At 36.0% G+C, this 22,902-nt stretch overlaps 1 protein-coding gene across 19 annotated transcripts in view; it reads right to left on the bottom strand.

Moving 5' to 3' along the window:
• ARPP21 (cAMP regulated phosphoprotein 21) overlaps positions 1-22,902 on the bottom strand; it is a 155,819-nt gene that overhangs the window by 71,006 nt on the left and 61,911 nt on the right. For 8 of the 19 annotated variants that reach the window (XM_032269559.1, XM_032269575.1, XM_032269568.1 and 5 more), the window contains 5 exons: positions 18,280-18,388; positions 16,332-16,433; positions 9,923-9,960; positions 8,030-8,089; positions 3,780-4,012 (listed from right to left, as the gene is read on the bottom strand). In XM_032269559.1, coding sequence (XP_032125450.1) covers positions 3,780-4,012; positions 8,030-8,089; positions 9,923-9,960; positions 16,332-16,433; positions 18,280-18,388 — 542 coding nt within the window. The remainder of the gene's footprint in view (positions 1-3,779; positions 4,013-8,029; positions 8,090-9,922; positions 9,961-16,331; positions 16,434-18,279; positions 18,389-22,902) is intronic. The other 11 variants (XM_032269605.1, XM_032269599.1, XM_032269612.1 and 8 more) reach the window with 11 other exon arrangements.

Below are 22,902 nucleotides of genomic sequence, written 5' to 3'. Positions count from 1 at the left end.
CTCCTAGCCTTTAGCCACTTTTACAACCCAGGAAGAACTTTCTTAAGTACCTGAAAGCCATCCCTTTGAAATCTAATCATCATAAAAAATAGAGCCCCTATCTCTCAGTTTCTGTGGGAGCATAGGAGCCTAACTTTCACAGCACCAATTAGCAAACACATATAGCCTAATCACATCACTCAGTTTCCTCCATAATGTCCTCCAAAATTTTACCACTTGCTCACCCAGTGCTTGAAGACTCCTGCTTTTTGATTCAGTGGAATTCAGTTCTCTCTCTAAAAAGAGAGATCATAGTCTTGATCCTTGTTGCAATAATAATGAATAAATTCTTTTTCCTGCACCATCTGGTGCAATTTTTCTTTTACTAGGACCACAAGTCATAAAGGTTTTATTTCTGAATTATATAATTTAAGAAAATATTTCCAGATTTAAGGGAGTTAGGGTTCAGTGGAATAACTTAACGCTTCCAAAATTACAAGAAGGAAGAGAATATCCAGGATGTATTATATTAGTGTAGTAACGAAGATAGAGACAAAGAAGAGGAAATGGTAGAAACGTGAGGTGTCTTGGATTGGATCAAAAAACACTCTAGGATGTATGCAAGGATGTGGCAATAGCAAGAATAGCCTTGCATCCAGAAAACATCAAGCCAGAACGCCTAAAATTGTTCAAACAAACAAAAGGACGTCTTATTTTTTCAGAGCAGTTGTGTTTGAAATGTGGTTCCCAGACAAACAGCATTGCATCAACTGGGAGCTTGCTGGAAATGCAAATTCTCAGGCCCCATCCCAGACCCAGGTGCTCAGAAACCCTGGATTGAGTGCTGCAATCTGGTATTTAAGGAATCCTTTGGGTGATTCTGATGGAGCTAAAGTTGAGAAACCCTGCTTTGAAAATCAAGATGATGGAACAATAGTAGCAGCATAGATAGGCCAATGGGGAAGAAATAGATGCCATACTCTTATTTCTCAACCACATTGCTCTTAACAAGAAACAGCTGAGGTTGCTGTGCAGCTACTATTCAACTGCTTTTCGTAAGGAGGATACAAGGGCATCACCTGCCTCCAGAAACGTGTGCTGGGCATCTGGTAGGCAGCGGCCTCAAGAGAATGTGCTTGTACATTGGCACTTCAGTAATACATTTCCTTCCAAAATGTCGGAAAACGTGTTTCCAATGTTGAAAAAGTCTCATCATTATCTATTTAAAGCTAGAATCTGTGTAATTAGAGGAGGAGAAGAGTAACTTAAATGTCACAACTCCAGACTTGGTTTCTAAAAGGTCATCAAAAAAAGTTTGCAATTCCACTGTGAACAATTAGGTAAAAAATGGAAAACTTGTGCTGTTCTGAAGCTCTGTGACAGCAAAACTGACAGCTTTGCTTCATAAATCCATCTTGGGAAATTGTAAGTTTGTTTTGACATCCTACCTTGATCTTCTTTAAGTTTTTATTCCCTTTCCATGCCTGCACTTTGACAAGCCTTCAAATGGAGACACTTAGATTAAAAGAAAAAAAAGTCTGAAGCACTTATAGTCTCTAATCATTCTTCAAAGAACATGGCATTTTAACATTTTTGAAGTGTTTTAAATGTTTCCAAAGAGCTTTGCCTTGGAAGTGACTGGGGGGCTGGTGCATGGAGAATGACTATTAATTTAAAAATCTTAAGAGCTCTTTTGGTGTGCTGGAATTTTTAAGTGCACCATTTAAAGTACTTGGTTTTCACATTTTAAGGAGATTTAAAACTATTAAACCTTTCTTAGTTTACAAGAGCTCAAGTGCACCACAGTGGATTTTCTTTACTCCAGTTGCTACAATAGTAGGATATGAGAGCAATTAATTACAGTAAGAAATCAAGAACTCACCAATTAGTGAATAAAAATTGCAGGAAGGTAGTGTGAGCCCAGCTGAATCGTACCAAGAAGTAGGGTGTGTGTATTAAATAGGGGCTGTAAATAAATGCTATTAATTTTCTCCTTATATAGAAAAACATGAGATAATTTTTAGGAGGAATTTGTCAACAACCTAATTATGTTAAACCATCAGCAAATGGACCCAGATTTTGCATGGAGGTGGGGGACCCCTTGGCCTTAACAAGAGTGTAAAAGTTGATTGGGAAAATATCCACAGTCCAGGGCAGCCCGTGTTGAAACTCTTTTTTTTTTTTTTTCAGATGGAGTTTCACTCTTGTTACCCAGGCTGGAGTGCAATGGCGCGATCTCGGCTCACCGCAACCTCCGCCTCCTGGGTTCAGGCAATCCTCCTGTCTCAGCCTCCTGAGTAGCTGGGATTACAGGCACACACCACTATGCCCGGCTAATGTTTTGTATTTTTAGTAGAGACGGGGTTTCACCATGTTCACCAGGATGGTCTTGATCTCTTGACCTCGTGATCCACCCGCCTCGGCCTCCCAAAGTGCTGGGATTACAGGCTTGAACCACTGCGCCCAGCAGATTCTTAACGGCTATTCCCCATTCATCATCCCACTCCTGCTTGGCCTCCCACTCACCTGTCACTTCAGGATCCTGAATGTTCCACCTGTACAATCTGACACCCAGAGCATACGGCGGATTCACAACTGTCAACGCCCCACCCCACCCAAACAAGTGTCAGGGAACTTGATTTTCCAGGGCAGAACCAAAACAAAGCAAAAGCAATTACATAACAAAAATCACAAACTTCAGTTAATGGAATGCTAGTGAAAGGTCATTTGTCCCCTTCCTGAGATTTTAGGAGGTATTTTAATTGTGAACATTTGAAAATAATTTTAAAAAATAGTAAATAATCTTTGGGAGACAGAAGAGCTACTAGAAATGGCAGACCATGAGGGTATTTTGCAGACTCATGTAAGCACCATGGTATATGCTTCCACCAGTTTAAAGTTGTTTCAAGTTAATGGCTCTCCTAGATCTCTCATTATCACTCACCTTTCCAGACCTTTCATGCAAACTTGAACTACCTACCTCAGAATATCATTATTTGCTTCACTTTGCAAAAAAAAGATATAAGCACTTGGTAACTCGGAAACTATAAATCTCTCTGACACTCACTTGTCTTATCTGCAAAGTAGGGATAAAAACATTAAACGGCAATAATAAAAATGAATTAGAACTAGAGTTTATTGGGAGTTTATAACTTGCCAGATGTTAATTAAGTTGCTTTTTGTATACTGACTCTTTAAGTCTTCATAATATTTCTACAATATAGGTACTATTATTATTTCTATTTATCAGATGAAGAAAACAGAGGCACAAAGCAGTTGAAAATCATGTCCAGGATCATACTAACAGCATCTCAGTGCAAGAACAAAAGCTACTAATATTATAATTATCTTACAGTGTGTTTTTAAGGAATAATTCATATTACTAAATTTAAAAGCAATAGCAAACTTTTGCTAGTTTCTGTGATGCAGGTGCCATGGTAATCATTTTTATATAAGTAATGTAATTTAAACTTAAGTTTACTGAGTAAACTTAAATTAAGTAAGTAAACTTAAGTACTTAAGTAAGTAAACTCTAAGTCTACTGAGGTGGGTTTGGATGACATTATATAACCTGCATTTTACAGATGAGAAAATTGAAGTCTTGGAGAGGTTAATAACTTGACCTAGGCATATAGCTGGCAAGAGACAGTGACCTATTTAAATTGTACCTTCTGACTTCTAGCTATTCCTGTAATTAATATCCTCATTATCAGCCAACTCAAAGTCAGAGGGAATGGTGACCATATGGCTTGGATAGAATTCAAAAAATACCACAGGACATAAACACATTCAGTACTAACTACCTGCTTTGGACAGCTTCCCGGTACTCCTGGTACTAGAAGTGCTGTCACCCCTGGTCAGCACCGTGATGCCCCCAAAACTCGCTGTCTTGGTCATGGTGGGCTTTAGATTGCGGTTGGAACTGTCGGAGTCTGTGCTGCTCCAGGCCCTTTGGTGGTCAGACCACTTGAGTTCATTTTCTGAGCTGCTCTGTCGACTCCCGGATGTTCTCCCTGAGCCATCTCTGTTGCCCCTGGAGCACAGCCACCAGAAAGATGAAAAGGGACAGGATTACCTTACTTGAATGGTGTGGTGCAGAGCAAGCCTTTCTTTGGAAGAGGCATCCATACAAGACCCTTCTTGCCAACCATTTTCATTAAACCAGTTGCCTTCCAGTGTTACAAATACTTTGGTGATATATAGACAGATAACACGTCACATATAACACACAGGTTACAAACAGAAAAACCAAACCTAGAAATGTCACATGATCCCTCTGTCGGTGAAGGAGAAACAACTAGAAAAACATGATATAAAATGTAGTTGTTAATTTCTCTTGCAAAGAGAATAGGTAGATAAGTTCTCCTGACTCAAATCAATAATCGATGGATGTTCAGAGGTAATTATGATCTTAAATGATTCTAAAAGTAACTCCCACCAAAGAAGACTTTATCTCTCTCTTTAGCACAAAATAATTGTCAATGGAAAAATCCACACATATCCAGAGAAGCTGTTAATTCATGTTCCAGCTTTATGAAATATATATCTGAAATAACCAAGGTTTCGAGAGATGGCATAGAAATCACAGAAATTACTCTATTAACCTATGGTAAGAATTTTGTCCACTGAGTTTAACCTTCATGGTCAGAGGAAAGAGCCCTTTAATTCTTTTCACTTAGAAAAACTTTTGAAAGTAACAATAGTGTAAACACTATACACTGACACAAAACTTTCCAAAGGGAACAATGGAAATAACAAAAAAAGCTCCCCAGGTGAGAGAACACATTTGTTCAAACTTCAAATGGAAAAAGAATAAATGTATTGGAAGAGATCCAATAACCACAAGTGAATTTTGAAGACCCTAAAGTATCTCTAAGAAATATGCAAAATTGCATGTATTTTATAGAGAAATTTGATGAAATTTGCATTTTCATTGGTTTCCAATCTGTCTAAAGCATAACTTTGTTAGTATTTTAAAAGATTTTCTGAAGATAAAAATAATGCATTAGTAAAATACCTTAAAATTTTAATGGATTATAAATAAGTGAAGGGAACATAAATCATGATCAGTAAATATAACACCTAATTCATATTAGCAATGTGACATATTTAAGCCTTGATTCAAATCTCGCAGATGTGATTGGTAGCTTCATTGAAAAATATTTTAAAGGCAACAATGTGCTGTTGAGATGTTTGAAGTGCACATATCTGATTGAAATACTCACCAACAAAATTGTACAGACAGTACAAAGAAAATTTTAAGTGTTGCTTTAACTTTACTCACAAAACTTTTTCTTTTATTTCAGGAAAACATAAGGTAAATGGATACAAGAGATTAAAATGAAATAGCTGATTTGTGACAGGAACTTTGTAAGGCAAAGGGAGGAAGGGGTACAGGATATTCACAAAACAAGCACTTTCGAGTGGAAGATTAGATGAAAATACTCAGTGTCCTGCCATCTTCTATTAACATTTTACAAACATTCTGTTCTCAGTACCACATAGATGGCTGGTTTTAGAAATAAGAACCACTTGCTGAAAGCCAAGTTGCAGGTATGACCAACCAGACCTTTACCAATGACCAGGTGGCTTTATCTCTTAAACTCCTCTGAAATTCAAGAAAGCCATGGGAGATAGAGTGGAGAAATAAATTGCCTTTTCAAGGGCTTGGTGTTCTATTTCTGATTGTCTTCTCTTTAAATCTCCAGATTCAACTTCATTCTTCTCCCGTATAATCCTGATTATGTTACCTATCTTTTACAAAGTCTAGCAAAATCATTATTCAACAACTGCGAATGCACCAGAAATGTGACAATAATCTCATTTGCAGCTAATTTGACATATTTATTACAGAAAAACACTGGCTTGATGATTTGGGAGTGGTGCTCAGCCTCAGACTATCGGATGCATGAGATGGAAGCTCTCCATATGAGGGTGATCCCTTGTTCCTATTACTAATTCTGCTTCAATTATCTCTTTAGCCATGATCTCTGCACCTCCGTGGCAGGAATCCAGACTTTCTCTAAATGCCAGTATGGCTGAGCCGTTTGGGTAAAGAAGGTGGCCACCACTATTTCTGGGTGCAATTTAGTGTGTTGTAGTAGTCTACACCCTTCACCCTGGTAGAGCTATTTTTAGAGCTATAAGAAGTTCCTTTAGACTCATGCCACATCCCCTGGTCAATAAGGTAACCTAAGATGTATTTAACGTCTCTATCTCTACCTCATCAGCTCAAATCACGGTCCTAAACAATAATCTGTGCATTTTAAAAAGAAAGAGAAATTAAGTTGCTGATTTAGGGAATTAGCATTGAGATTCAAAAATAATGTATAATTCTAATTTATGATTCCTAGGTATTTATACATTAAAACATATTTTGTATTTCTCTATCTTATACTGCACTATCATCTTAACAGTGGTGAGGTGAGGTCCAGTATTGAATTCCAAATCTGTTTGGGTCTGGGGTAATAGGCATTGTAGAAAACCACACCCACAGGTGTCTTTCCTTCCCTCCCAAGCCCAGTCTTGGTCCTCTCCTACTGGAATACAGGAAGCCAATAGTAATGAGCTATCTGGTCATTGGAACTGGCCCTCTAGGATTTGATCCCAAGATAGAGTTATAAAGCATATATTTTAAGCTGTTTCTGTGCTAATTAATATAACTGTAAATATTTATTTTTCCTTATGTCTAAATGTGTGGGGGTTTTTTTGTTTGTTTTGTTTTGTTTTGGCTTTTGCACAGGTTAGGGATGATATACACCTTGAACTGCTTTTACAATTGTGTGAATGGGTTTGTGTTAAGTTACAGTCCTGAGTTTCTGCGCTTGGTGATTTTGGCGAGTGATGAAATTCCATTTGGGTTAAGTATGTGGTAGCTCTGTCTTAGGGCAGACTTGGGATTATGTATAACTAACTGACCTCTAGGGGACAAGAACCCATGTTTTATCTATATTGGCCTAAACAAACTAGGTCATAATGTGTGAGTGCAGGACTGATGGTAAATTTTAGCTCTTTTCTGAGTTTTCAAGAGAAGTGCAAGGTTACTTTCTTAAATCTTCAAGTGTGAAGAAGAAAATTAATTGTCTGATGATACATACAGAAGACTTCATAGACTGCATAGTTCAATGTAGAAAGATGAAGGAAGTCCAAAAAGAAGCTTCTGTTTTTTGCTTCAATCAAAGTGTAAGATAATAAATTACCTTTACTCATAATGAGTTCTAAAGTCCAGATTTATTGCAAAAAATGTATTTTCTCAACATTCAATTCATCTGCTATTCTTAAATTTTAAGTGGGTTAGAGTTTTGTTGTTGTTGTCATTCCTACAACAGAGATAAATCCTGATATTCATAAACACATTAACACATTAAATATATATATTGGATACTGGGTATACTCATAGTACTGTGTACACTTTGCTCTACAATGGATGTCTGATATACATTGAACAGAACAGTGAGAAAATGGGTATGGTCCCTCTACTTTCATAGAGCTTCTAGCCTAGTATAGAACTTTTTAAAAATTATCACTCTTTCCTCTTATCCCACACAGATTTTAATTGAAGTAGTTCATTATAATTGGAAGGAACCTCATAGCTTTCTTTAGAAATAAAATTCACCCTTGAAAACATACCATTTGAAAAATTATAAAATATAAAATTAAAAATTGGTTACCCAAATATGGCTATCATTGATTTATTTTCCAGTGTTGAGAATGTATGTACAGTTGCAACCTGTCAGGGAGAATTTAAATTATTCACTGTAATTCACTGAAGTTAATCTGAGAAAGTTAAAGGAGTGTGCTACCAAAGTTAGCCCTAGAAAAACAGAACACTAGAACCCTAAAGAATTGTACACAAAGTGATAGATTTCCAGTTGAATATCTCATACTACCAAATATAATTTAAATACTAGCTACGTAACAAGATTTACAAAGAGGTAACTAGACATTCTTTGAATGAACAGAAATATTTTACACGAGTACACTAGTATTTAACATTGATTCTACCACAAAATCTGAAAAAACACAGTTTAAGAAAGTAAACCATACCAACCGAAAGAGCTGTCTTTTCTTATAGGTTTCATTGCATATGTTACTGTCTTCCAAGAGCCTACTGGAAATGAAAAACATGATTTTTATGATATAAAATCTAAGGGTACTAAATGCCCTATGTTAAATGGATGTGCACTCTACTATTGCACACCTTTCTTGTAAATCAATCCACACAATATTTTATTTACATGACGTTGAATTTTGCCATAATGAATTAATGGCAGTAAAATAGGACTAAGATTTCTATGCTAGGATTAAGGCACTGATGCTAGGTAAGGGGGAAAGAAGAAAAGAGGAAGTAGAGGGAATAGAAGAGGAGAAGAGAATAAAAGAGATTGATATATATAATAGAGATTTAATTAAATATATTAGTTGTGATTTTTAGGGTAATATATTAAAACTATTCTTTATATTTTGGCATAATGAAATATTGGCATTCCAGAGGCAGGTATCCAAGAAATACATTTATATTTGGAGGGAAGCCGCTTAAGTAGATTTTTGGTTTTGGGAACATCAAGACATGTTAACATATGCAGTATACACACATGACCAATTATTGTAATGTTGAATATAATACAACAATAAGGGACATTTAAATGTAAAGGAATAATATTAGGGAGGAAGGTAGGGAAAATGATTGGCTAGAATACTAGAGAATAAAGTTTCCCATGAATCTAAATTGCCCGTGCTCACTTAATTTTTTTGGCAAAGATAAAGAATTTTGGAATTCTTTAGCATCACCTGCAAGATGTCAGTGCTTACGGATTCTTGGTTTTACTGTAAATAGGGTATATTTGTCTAAATATACATGGACTTTGAAGTTGTTTTTGAATCCCATTTACGAGTTTCTCAATTGTATTTCTTCTTTTAAAAGAGGTTATTCCACTAAGGGGTTTAGTCATGTTTCTTGAAGATTTCCAAACTGCAAATATGAATGATGCAAAATTTTAAGCCAATCATCTTGAATACCCAGTTTAAATCTCTGAGTACTGGCATTTAATCAAACAGTCTCCATTTTAATCAATGGCATAGGAATGCCCATTAAGCAAACTCCTGAAATAAAATTAACCACTGCTTTATTTATATATACCATATCTCCAGATCAAGGTACCCATTTTGATGCCTCTTAAATGTGATTAGTGCAGTTAGTGTGGATTCCTTAATTTGCCCTGAGTATTTGCAATTAAATCAATGAGGTATTTTAATATATGTGTCAATTTAAGAAAGATTTTTGAAGGGCATATATACATTTGAAAACTTTTTGCTCTTATCTCCAAGATTCTCTATAAATTTTATAACTCATTAATTTCTAACAACAACCTCACCCTACTAACTCCTATGCCAGGTACACTGCTAAATCTAGGCCAGTTTAGATCAATTTTTCAAGGCTAAGTCTTTTATGAAGACTAATAGATTGTTTAGAATTTAAAAATCTGAAATAATATTATTCCAATTATTATTTGTACAGCTATATATTATTATGGGGCACAAGAAGTGGCCAATAATACCAAATATATGCATGCTTCTAGCAGACTACCAAATAAGCCAATGAAACTGCAACTTCCTGTGATGTCTCAATATTTATCATTCTTAATGCCTGGTGAAGGTAATAGGAATTATACCTTTGCAAGGGCCAGAAATTGAGACTATAATAAGAAAAATGTTAACAATTCTGCTTGGAATTAACAGAGAAAGTTTTTCCAAATTAGGTAATTTTTAGATGTGTTAAATAACATATATGTGTGAATACATATGTGTGTACACATAGATATATGTATTTGCTAATACATATATTCAAGCACACACATACATAGCATATAGATTTATGAATATACAGGACACACATGACAGACATTGTTCCTCTACAGACATGAAAAAGTAAATTTTATTTTACCTGTTTTCCACAAAAAGGCTTTCCTGGGAGCAAACTGACTGAAAAATAAAAAAAGGCATTGGATCAGACGTTCTGGATATGCTGAGGGATCGCAAATACTTGCCTGATTTTAAAACTAATTTTCCCTCATAGGGGAAAAGAATAAAAAAGTATGTACAGAAGATAGAAATAAAAAAGGAAAAAGGTAGGTTAGGATTAGAAAAGTAAATAATCTCATGCGGCATAGGGTATGTTTCCTTCAGAACATCTCCAGGTTTTAGGTTTAGTCTGGCATGGAGGTCAGAAGAAGAGAAATGTGAATGAAACTGCTGGAGAAACATGAGGCCGTCGGATTCTGAGCTAGTGGTTTCTTCTGGAGCTGCACAGGTGCAGCCACCAACAAAAGCCAAGGAAAAGGGTTCAAATCAAGGCAAAGCATGCAAACTCCATACGATCCACCTAAGAATGGGAGAGCCATAAAGCCACATTCCTGAAATTATTACCTGGTATGGACAAACGCTCATGAGAGAAAGAGGTTGACTGCAAGACTCTCAACATTGAAGAAATGCCATCAATTATTAATTTTAAGTAAGAGGGGAAGGGTAGAAGACCAGTGAAGGGGAAAATAAGCTAATTAAAAAAAATCAAGCTCCATCTAATATTTCCCAGTTTTTCACATAGAAAAGCCAATGACTTTCTTCTTAGCTTCTATTCACCAAGCATTCATTTCTTTCTTATCTTGTGTTTAATGCACAATGTAGGGAGGTTAAAATTCCATTACCATTACATGCTGATGGAAGGTGGATCAAATTAAACTTAAACAAATAGAAAAGAGAAGTCTAGACTAAGATATGATGCTGTGGTCTATAACAGGGTGACTGTATTTAGGAAGTAACACAAAACCATTTCCAAAGTACTTAAGTTTTTAAACATAAATAAATACACATCTTGTTATATGCATAGATTTTCAAAATGATGAATAAATGACTTGTTAAAGGGATAAGTAGAGACTTAACAGGTCAATTTTAAGATAAAACAAAACTAAAGAAGTAATAATAACCTTTTAATAACCAATTATTGATATAAAAGATCCTGCTTACGTAACCTGAAAGGCAAGCAGAATATTGGTTTCTATTTTCATTTGGTTAGAGAAATAATTTCCTTCCTCTAAGTCAAAGGGCTAGATTTAGGGATAGTGTTTCCCTCAGTGTTGTGAGAATTTCAGTGACAGCAATTCTAAGGTTTATGCTTAACCTTTCTGCACTTAATGTGCATCCTGAATTTCAAGTGTGTAAAAACTTGATTTAACAAAAAGCAAAAAAAGCCAATTAAAAGATAAAGCTTTTCAGAAGATAACTTTTTTAAAAAACTTGACACACACATATATATACAATATACAATATATATGTGTGTGTCAAGTTTTTCCTTTCATATACATATATGAAAGGAAAACAAACATAAATGATGAGCCATTGACATTCCTATGAGGGGCTCTTTACAGTACACTGAATATCCTAACTTCTTTTATTTCCTTTAATTTGGTTTTACTATTGGCTGGAGTCAAGTAATGGCATGTAAAAGAAAGTGAGGTTAGCTCAGATATACATTATGAGTTCATACGTTGCTACGTCTCAGCTCTAATAGTTGGAAAAAGGTTGATTGTGTTTATAATGTTTTGTCTGGGTATTGGAATTATTGAGACTCTATTTCTTTGAAGGAGTTAATTAAAGATATAGTGACCTCTTCAGATCGAATCTAATAGCATTTGGGGGAAAGTTAAGAACCCCAAACTCTGTATTAAAAAGTAATACACCAGCAAGTCAAGATACCTTGCCCAGGCTGGAGCGGTGGCTCACACTTGTAATCCCAGCATGTTGGGGAGGCCAGGGCAGGCAGATCACTTGACCTCAAGAGTTCAAGACCAGCCTGGGAAACATGGTGAAACCCTGTCTCTACAAAAAATACAAAAATTAGCGGGGCATGGTGGTGCACACCTGTGGTTCCAACTATCGGTAGACTGAGGTGGAAGAATCACTTGAGCCCAGAATCCAGAGGTTGCAGTGAGCTGAGATCATACCACTGCACTCCAACCTAGTCAACAGAGACCTTGTCTCAAAAAAAAAAAAAAAATAGGTTGCCCAATAACATCTCAAGTATTTTTCAGATTTCTTTGGAAAGTTCCTAAAATATTATTATCTCATTATCTCCTCAAATACATTTTCATAAATAAGATAGAGACAGTTATGGGCTATGATTCAGTAGCTGATGAAAATAAACTTTTTAAAAAATGTAGTATTAATAACTTGCAAATTTTAATAGCAGATAAAGATAAAATTGTCACAGTAATTAAGTGCAACATTCAAAGCTGTCACTTATATGCATTCTCGGATATAAAAGGCTTGCTTCTTTTTAAAAGAGGAAAAATGATTTTGCTTAATGGGTTATAGAGTTCTCTCCCACATCCCACCCTCAACTCTCGTGGCACCCCATGCCCTTATCACCCATTCCCACTGAAGAGGAGTCCTAGTACGTGCTAGGAGGACCACAGATGAACTCTTCATTGAATCCCTACTTATACACAAATACCTTTCGGAAGTTACTCTCCAGGTAAAACATACCTTCTCAAGCATATTGCTTTATCAATTTAACCTTTCCAAAGTCAGTTACATTGCATAGAATTAACCATAAAATAAGCCTAAATATAAAGTTTTGCCAAAGGAAAAAAGAATTACATTTTATATATACTGATCACAAAAATATATTTATTATTTGGGTACTAGATTCTAAATTGTTGTTTTGACTTACAACTATTTAGTTCTCGAATAATGAATAAATGTGTCTTATCTCAATATATCAAAATTCTCAAAGTAGATTTGAATTTTTTTTCTAGAAAATCCCCAAAGCAACCCACATATTTTGATTATGTGCCTGCATACAAAAGCACACACACACACACACACACACACACACTCTCTCTCTCTCTCTCTCTCTCTCTCTCTCTCTCACACACACACACACTCATAGACACCTTAGACACCAAGATATATCTGGAAAATATTCAATAATGTTTCTGATTTTAAAATATTTTTTTGGCTAAATTGTAAATAATAGGAAGTATTTCTGAACTCTCTACTTTTACTTCAAGTAGCAAAACAATACACTTAAGCGATATTTGAACCTGCTTGAATAACTCCATTACTTAATCAACAATTGTCAAGGAAAGCCACTTTGTTAGCTCAGTTTTCAAATTATGAAGAAACTAAACTAAACACCAGCTAAGAAAAAGATTAGGGTTCTGTAACATAGTTTCCTTATGCTGGATTCTTTGCATTTGTTCTCTAATTGACTCAATATACTGTAATTATCATCTTATGAAAAAGCGATCTTGTGCCTCAGTCATTTGAGCACTGGTAATGATCATTTGGGGATCTGGAAGAACTAGATGAAGGTCCCCTAAAGTGTCCTGCCTTTATGTTTGTGTCAATAGAGGATATAGTAATAGCCTCTGTATACAGAGTTACCCCCATAATCCCCGCCTTTTGATATTCACAACCTTGCTTGGTACTTCCCGCATTGTTTCACAGTTGATTTGAGTGTCCAGGAAAATACAGCTGGGAAGATATGTCATTTCCAAGATTAGGTTATAAAAGACTGTGGCTTCCATCTTGGGCTCTCTCTCTCTCTCTTTCTCTCTGAAATCACTTTCTCCAGGGGAAGTTATTTGCCATGTCATGAAGACAGCAAACAGCCTATGCAGAAGCCTGCATAGTAAGGAACTGAGATCTCCAGCCTATATCCAGTGAAGAATTGAGGCCTTCCAACGGTCATGTTTGAAAGCAGATAACCACCTGATCTAGCCTTCAGATGGTTGGAGCCCCAGTTGACAGCTCAACTGCAATCTCATGTCAGATTTTGAGCTAGAATCAGATTTTAAGCTACTCCCAGACTCCTGACCCATAGAAACTGTAAGATGATAAGTGTTTTTTTGTTCATTTTAAGCTGCCAACTTTGGAATTATTTGTTGTAAGGCAATAAATAGCTAACGCACAGAAAATACCAGTGGTATGACTGCATATCTCTAGCAGAGCTATGCAGGTAGAAAGAAAGACACTGAGTGTTTCTTGCCATCTAAGAGAAAGGCTCTTAGCTTTTTAAGGGTTATGGAAACATGTAAGAATACGTATACAACAGGGACCCTTTCTTTAGAAAAGCACATATGTTCATGAACATGATTTGCAAATGATGTCACAGCTTTCATTTAATCCGTCAAGCCCTTCTAGGAGTATAGTCTGGGTATCCGACGCCAGTTTAAAACCCTGCCCTAGGATCTCAAGTTAAAAGAAGTGCTAGAAACAGGCTAGTGCTCCACTCAAATTAGCAAAGCCAGAAGAGCTGGCCACTAGAGTCTAGGGCTCACACCTCTATTCCTACAGAGAGAAGAGCCAGAGCAGTTAAAGAAGGCAGCCAAATGACTTCCTGGACTGGAAAAGCTATGGCAATAGCTTGACATTTAGGCTTTCTCATATTTAAATGTGCTTTTATTTAAAAAAAAATGTTGACACAGTATGTGGACATAGAGATTTCAAATAGCAACACTTGCCTAAAATGTTTATCCCAGGTCCCCAGCTATCAATCTCGTTAACAAGGTTGTAGGGAAATGCAGTGTACATAGAGAGTCATGCAGACCCTGTTTCCCTGCGACCTCTCTTTAAAAGTGAGAGTTGGCAAATGAAATAAGCAGCACAGGTATCATCTTCATCACAGACAGGCATCAGTGACAGACTTTCTGTCACCTGGCCTTCAAGTGTCTAGTAATGTGACACAACTTTTAAAAAAGCATAATATTGCTTGTGCCTTATATGTGTGATTTGTATTTTCTTTTCAACATAATAACTCATTCATAAATTACTTGACCCGCCAGGAAGAGTGTGAGGGAAAATGTGTGTGTGTGTGTGTGTGTGTGTGTGTGAGAGAGAGAGAGAGAGAGAGAGAGAGAGAGAGAGAGAGAGAGAGAGAGCGAGCGAGAAAGAATAAGAAACGAATTAAAAAATTCTCTCTATGAAGCTCTATGAAGGTCTTCAGACAGGAACATGCTGCTTCCCAGGCCCCTGTAGGCATCCTTATCTCATTATGACTAGCATAGATCCTCTCATCACTTCATTCCTGTATCCACCAAACACAATTAAAGGCCCACCATGTGTCAGGCTGTGTTTTGCATTATCTAAAATTCTGACCACAATAGAAGTCTAAGTAGCCTACATGTATGCAGAGTCTTCTAAAATTGCATCCAGATCTCCAACTACGGTAACCTCCATTTCCCTCTCTCTCAAACTTTCCTAACTTCAGAGCTCTTAGCTAGAGAATCCAATCATCAAAATTATATTTCAGTGTGTTCAAGAAAGGTGGTGGGGTTGGGGTGGGGGGCGGGATATAAACGTGAAAGAAGTGCAGTGGTGGAGGAGGTTGAAGCTCCCCTGCACTTTCATATTAAAGGAACCAGCACCAGCTGGAGGATCAGAGAAACTGGCTCTGGCTTGAAATTTTCAAGGTGGCAGTCTTCCTCCAAGCTGAGCACTGAAGCCTACTTCTCTGAGCTGGCTTTGTGTAGTCTCCAGAATGAGATCACAGCAGGTCAGATATTCTACTTGACTTGCCAAAGACTGAAGTATTGGCCACGGAGTCTTTAAAAAGAAGCTCACACTTGTACTTCTGCAGGGGGAAGAACCCACATCATTTGAGGAGGCTGCTAAATGATTGCATGTAATGAAAATGATATGGCAGTTGCTTGACATTTTCCCATTTTTTTCACCTTTTAGTGTTTAATTAATTGCATTTTATCTTGACCATAGTGGGTAAAGATAAAAAATTCCAACCTTTTTTGTTGTTGTTGGGATTTGTTTTATGATTATTCCCTTGACAAACTGTTCACAAATCTGATTTGAAATTGAGGAGAAAAATAATCCAGCTTTACTATAATGAAATATTCGTATTTGCTAAGAACCCAGAAAATGCTCTTTGTATATGGATATGTGTGTGAGATAAAGAGATTCTTTCTTCTTTGTCTTTCCCTGGTACAATATTATTAAAAAGAAAACAACACTAGGTAGGTGATCTGCTGGCTGGTGTGGAGGTGAAGGCATTTCTTCAAATCTGACAACCTCTCTCTGTACTTAAGGTCTGTATCAGACAAAAACCATACCTTTATATATCCCCACCAGTCATATCCTAAGAACACACCCAAACCTTGGCTAGGTTTCTATCACTTCCCTGAACCAGATCCTCTTCCAAAATCACCTCTAGTTTTCTTCAGTTTGATTTGTTCTCTGGCTCCAGAGTTTTTATTCCCTGCCACCTCACTGTCTGGGGGATGAGGAAGCCCTACTGCTGATGGAAGGAGCGCACTAAAGAGGCAATTAAAACAACTACTCACATCGTGTGCAAATATTCTCTCCCTCACTCTCTGATATTCCTCTTCTCTCTCTTCAATTGATTTACTTCGTCTGTCATCTCTAAATGGATGCATTCTGTTTTGCTGAACAGAAAAAAGAAATCGGGAGGGTTATCCAAGTTGAGTTGTTAGAAATCTGCGGTCAAGCAACTGTCAGCTAAGAATAATAAATGTTCACTTAAACAAATGGAGCCTGAAAAATCTCATTCTCTCTGTTCCCTGAGGAGGCTGTGTTGGCTGCATGTTCCATGTGTGTGTTTGCTGCTGCTGGTTGGTTCCTCACTGGATGCAAGTAGCACAGGTGTTTCCAAAATGAGTACACCTCAATGTGCCTCAGGTATTCAGTCAATTCAGGTAGGTGGTGGCTCATCATTGATGAACTCTGTCCTTTGTGGTTCTGACTCCTCAGAAGGAGGCAGAATGCTGGTGAGAAAAAGAGGAAGTGGCTAGTTCAAGGTGGCTGAGGGAAAAAATCATTTTGAAAGCTTAGGGACTGGAGAAAAAGCAAGTGAGCAAAGAAAGCAATGAACAGAAAGGAAGACGTGGACACTATTTCTCCATCTTCTAATTTGCATTATTCATTCAGTGACTGATCCTATGAATTGCATTTAGCATAGAATCAATGACCTCAGGCTTACAGGCTAAATTTTTAAAACCTGTTTGTTAACAAGAGTCAATACCAAGAACACTAAAGTAATGCTTCAAAGAACCCAGCATGAGGACTGCTCTTTATCCTGTGTTCTGAACTACTTCCTGCATCTTAAATCTCCTTCCATCTATTCTTGCCATTCCTTACAAACTGCTCCGCACTAACCACATCCATCCATCCATCAACAGACACCCACTAAACATGACACAGGCACAGGTTTCATAGTCAAAAGGAGCCATGGTGTAGCTTGGTGGTAGTGGGAGGAAAGGAGATATAAATGAGGAACAAGTTTTAAAGAAGTGCGTCAGAGACGCACATACTGGCTGAATGACTCACTAAGAGTGATTAAAATGATAAGTTGAGTTGCATGTTGTCTTACCTTTAAGAATTCTAAAGCAAAGTCATTTGCAAAAAATCTATTTTGATTGTCAGAGACACAAAGTATAATTCGAATTTCATTTACATGACTTTCTATTGTTATCATCATTTAAAAAGTTGTGGGTTTTTGCCATTTATTTAGTTTTCTTCTAATCACCCTGGATCCCACAGCCCCCATCTAAGAAGAGATTTAGTAAAGTCTCTTTACTCTCGTCTGGGTACCACAAATAAGGCTGCTCTAGAACAACATAGTGTTTTGTTACAAGCGAAATACACAAGGATAAAGTTCTGCTACACTTCATGCAAAACAAGCAGACAATTTACATGGACCATACAACATGGGAAGGAGAGGGGATAAAAGACTAAAACATGAACTCAATTCTTTTCTGTGAAGACTTATTTTAGGATAGTTGCAAAATCCACCTGTCCTCACCATAACAAGGTTTGTTCTTTACAGCTACACCGGTTGATCATCGGTCCGTATTGATTATCCAGCTCAATTTGTGCACAACTGAAGGACAAAGCTGTAGGGAGTGGAACGACTGCCATAGTTACACAGACATCTGGAAATGCGACTGACAAAGCTTTTCTCCACAGCTCGGAGCCTGTGGCATCCCGACCCCCCCAGACATGCAGCAGAAACTGCGCCAAGCACCACCCATGCAGCCCAACACAGAGCCATTGCTAAAGCAATCAGACATATATATATACATATATATATTTTGCTACCCATTGAATGCCAAAGGGGGAGGCAAGGAGGAGAAGGAGGTTGGAGATAGGACAGTGGTATTGGAGGAAGGGAAGATTGGAGGGAAGGCAGGGACAACAGAAGGACGACAAGAACATCAGTCAGCCCACCTTCAAAAACAACAATGTCAGCCACTCTCAAACTTGAGAACCAACCTGATTGTCTTCTTTATCAATACTAGAGTTATCTCGCTTCAAGATAAACCGCTTCTGGGATTCTTCACCTTTTTCATCTTTTAAATGTTCACAAAACCTTTGCTCTGGTCTGCCAGCAAAGTAAAACATATCAATAAAAAAGTTTTTTCCCCCTTGTTTAAAGTTATTTCTTAGCGTTGTTCTTCCCCCACAGTGTCATTTAACTTAAAAGTTTACAAGTGGTTTTGATACTAGAGTTGCTGGCAATATACAGGTAGGTAATAATATGTCACTTCACATGTGTTGTTAGAAGAACTTTTGTTGTTTTGAATTCGTGGTCTTGTTTGCTACATGCTGCACATCATGGCTGAAATTGAAAAACAAAATTTAAAGGCCTGCCTATATATAGTGTACAGATGTTTTCCTTAGTTATTTTGACCTCTATTACTCCTGAACTCAAATAAGCCCATATTCTCAAACAGATACACATGTTTAGAACTTGAGAGTAACACATTAATTCACCAATGTCTGGAAGCCAACAAAATATCTTCTATCACATACTCCTTTTCAAGAGTCTTTGGACTGCATAGTCAGAGAGGATCACTTAAAAATTATTTGCTGTCTCCTCCAATCATGAACACTGGTTCCAGTAGACTGACACCCTTGACCATGTCTTGTAAATCAGTAATTGGAGAACTGGAGGTCTTTAAACAACTTAATAACTGATTAGCATGGGGAAAATGCTTCAAGCAGTTATACACTATGGATTAGTCAATTGATTTTTTTAGGTCCCCGTAATCATTTGGTAGTATTAAAGGAAAGGGCTCCACTTCCTTGTTATTTCCCACAGTTGTCATTGCAGCCTGCAGAACTCAATGAATGACCTGGACACGGGTTCATCCACAGAGGAAGTGCTAAATGTGTGTCTGATTCACACAGTTATAATTTATGACTGTCATTAAAGCGCCTCTGTCATATCTGATGTATGACTTCTGAAGTCTAGAAGGTATTTTGTCCCTACTGTGTTCGTTAGGTTTTGAGTCATTAGGAAGCTGCTCACAATGTCTGTTGTTTAATGTGAGTGACCAGTAATTAGGAGAAACTTATCATTTGCTCCTAGCTCTAAAATAAGCAAATAGCACATTGAAAATAAAGTAGTTTAAGTGCATAATTCAAATCTTGATAAAAAGCATTTCTTCCTTCCTTAAATATGTATACATAAATTATCATATTGATGAGCAGGCAACAGCAAAAAACTGGAGTAATACCTGTTAGAGCTTTCAAAACTAAATATAATTTTTGCAACATGGTGTCAATATCTTATTCAATCCTTACAGTAAAAGTCTGGTGCAGAAGCAAATATTTTTGCCTCTTTTAAAGACAAGGAGACCATCCCTCCATGCTTCTTTTGACTTCACGTTTATGAATTTGCCCAGTCAGCCACAGGCACCACACAGCCTGGTCACATCCTTTCAGAGACTCAGTTTTGTTCCTCTATATATTGCAGAGTGGGCTGAGGGCCCTCAAACCCCAAAATAAAGAACCATAATCTTCCATCAACTTATCCTGGTTTTCAATGTAAATGTTTTCCACCAAACTTAAAATGTAAACAAAAGCCCGAAAGTACTAATATGACATATTAAAATTAGTATTCTAAAGAAATAAACTTGTACTTTACAATGAAAAGGTCATTTATAGTAGAAAAATTAAACATTTCAGTGTAGCATAGTCACAGTACACTTTAATTTCTTATTACATTGTAAAGATATTACAGTGTAACCTTGCAGGTCCCTGTAAACAATAGCAATTCTCCAGATTAAGCTTCCTAACATTTTCTACCAATACTTATATGTTGTTACACATTTTTTTTTTCCATAGCAAATGAAATTAGGATGATGACTTAAATACAGCTGTCGATTCCATCAGTGCTACTTAAGTCTCTTCTAATATCCCTAGGCTCTGTTAAGCTCTGATCAGGTCTAGTTAAGTGAAATGATTTACTGACTTGCAAATTTACTGGTATGTTTTGTATTTGTTGTAATAGTCTGTAATTGTCCATTTACAAATAAAATGATCTGAGAATGTGGACTTTTTGATTCATGAGCATAAGGTGAATTTGTTACAGATTGACTTATTTAGGTTGAAAGCATTAGAGTGAGATTTCAGCACACAAACCAGAATTAGAATTTAAGTTTCATGTCAATGCAGACCTTGTCTTTTTAAAATACTTAAGCCTTAGTGCCTAGAACCATGCCTGGTACCTGAGAGGCACTTGGCTGAATAAATATATTAACCAGTGTATAAACAAATGAACATTTAGCAGAGCTATTCATAAATCACTATAATTCAGGGACAGATAAAAAAAGTCACTTGATAAGATATGAAATTATAAGCTCCATAATTATAAAACAGAAGAGAACTTGGTTAGTAGGAGTATAAATTCAAATTTAGAACATTAGTAAGATCTTCAAAAATCAGAGTTATGTTTCAATTTATGTTGATCAAAATTAATCATGCTACAAAAACAAATGTTTTTGTTTGTTTTAAATATGAGGATATCTTGGGAAGATATGAAAGTGAAAATGAAAATCTTGGCTTTCCTAGTTATGGAACTTCCCAGTTTCAAGTGTCATTGTATCTTTAAAAGAACTATTTAAACATTATTTTAAAAATATCATTTCCATTTCTCTGTAGTAGTCATTTATTTTTCATAAATTTAGAAAAAATGCATCTACAACATAACTGAAAAAGTAATCAAAAGGCTTATTCTAATTAATAATGTAAACATTGTTTAGAGCAAGAATATTTCCTATTAATACAAATGATACAAAATGCATCCTTAATAACTGCATTTCAAATAACTGGTTTTTTTCAAATACTGGAATTTAATAGTCCAAATTATTAATACTTTTATATTTTTCCAAAAATATTGAATGACCATAGAGTAACTGTTTGAAGTTTGCTTAAAAAATTTAAATGTTTCTAATAAGATTTTTCTAGGTTGATTTTATAGAGAATTGTTTATGACTGTTGAGCTAAAGAGCAATTTTGCAGTTTAAGCTCATGTAAACTAAGGTATATACCCGAAGTACTGCAAATTATTAAACTAAAAATCACTGGTAATGTACCTTAATATTATAGCCTTGAAAACTCAGCTCCCTTTCACAGTTAATTTACCACCATAGCGATATTATATCTAAGCAATAAAATGAATGGAACTAAAATAATGTGTTGCAGGCCTTTATTTAAAATAGTAATAGATAACTTTTAAGATATTAATATGCAAATGTAATTGGAAGAAAACATTCTCAAAGCTGCAAAAGATTGTGGTATTTATTAAGTCAATGATGACTAGACTTTACTATACATTTTGCAGCTCCACATCACTCATGCCTAACTTTTTTTTTCTGGTAGATTTCAGTACATGTGGTATTATTTCTATCTTTCTCTATATTGCCATCAAAAAAGTATGGAAAATAAATGTAATGCTTATTCTAGATGAAAAATACTTTCTTCTTCTGAATATATCTTTCCACAGACTGTAGCATATAACTGCTGTGAAACTCACTGTTCATGTGTAGTGAACAGTACTAGCATTTCTGGTCAATTTCTTGGCAACCCCAATCAAACCTTTGAAAAGTCAGAATTAATTCTTCATTGTTCCTTACTTAGGCGTAGGTTACGAATTAAGAAACAGTGTGGTTGAGTGAAGATAATCAAACTCTGTCTTCTAGTCATTCAGTTCCAATTTTAGTTAGTTTTTTTCCCCTTGAAGCTTGAAACAGATGAGCACTCATTATTATGATTATTTCTAATTTTTCTTACTTTGAATTATTTTCAATAATTTACCTTACTGCCAGGTTCTTAAGAAAAGATTTATTATTTTTCTTCCAAATAGTTAAACTTAACCTTTCACTCTTTTTCCAAACATAAATAAAAAATTTAATTCTACTGAATATGTAGTCACAGAGAGGTCTTAAATTTCACCCTGAGTGAAAAGGTGGTTATTAATATGTATAAGTATTTCAACAAATAAAACTTTCTGTTCACAACAGTATAAAATATTTTGATAGCATAGGACACCTATCAAAACATTTTAATAGTCAAATTACAGAATTCTAATGGCACTGTTCTCTTCATATCTCAAAAAATTTCAATTAAAATATGTACAATTTGGATGTATTTTATTGAAAATAGAAAGGAAAGTTCTATGTTCTTATTTTTAAATAAGTGTATCTCACCATTTGCATTATCAGTTTGTCATTTTATACCACTTCATTTTCTTTCAAATAAGACTATAGCTTATGAATTTAATATGTGCAGTGCTAAGCAGCCAACATTCTTTATTAGCATCTTTCAAACTCTTGTTTTGAATTTTGTAACACCCTTGCAAAATTCATTTTATTCTTCTTTGTTTCTGTAGTGTAATTTATGTATAAGCAGAGGCATGCAAACCAAAGCTTTGACTCTCCTTTAACATAAGACTTTCCATGAACAACAGCATTAAGCACATCATTTAAAAACAGCATGCATTTGTAAGGCATCCCTTACATTGATACCTCTGCTCTGGCAAACAATTTGGCTACGTGGATTTAGAGACTTAAAATTTTAAAATATCATTTTTTTCTTGACAAGGTGGTTCCA

The sequence above is a fragment of the Sapajus apella genome, unplaced genomic scaffold (assembly GCF_009761245.1).
Source record: "Sapajus apella isolate SASKATOON/1434 unplaced genomic scaffold, GSC_monkey_1.0 scaffold4, whole genome shotgun sequence".
Taxonomy (NCBI): Eukaryota; Metazoa; Chordata; class Mammalia; order Primates; family Cebidae; genus Sapajus; species Sapajus apella.
The sequence above is the reverse complement of the archived record's forward strand: the minus strand, read 5'-3'. Positions and strand labels throughout refer to the sequence as shown.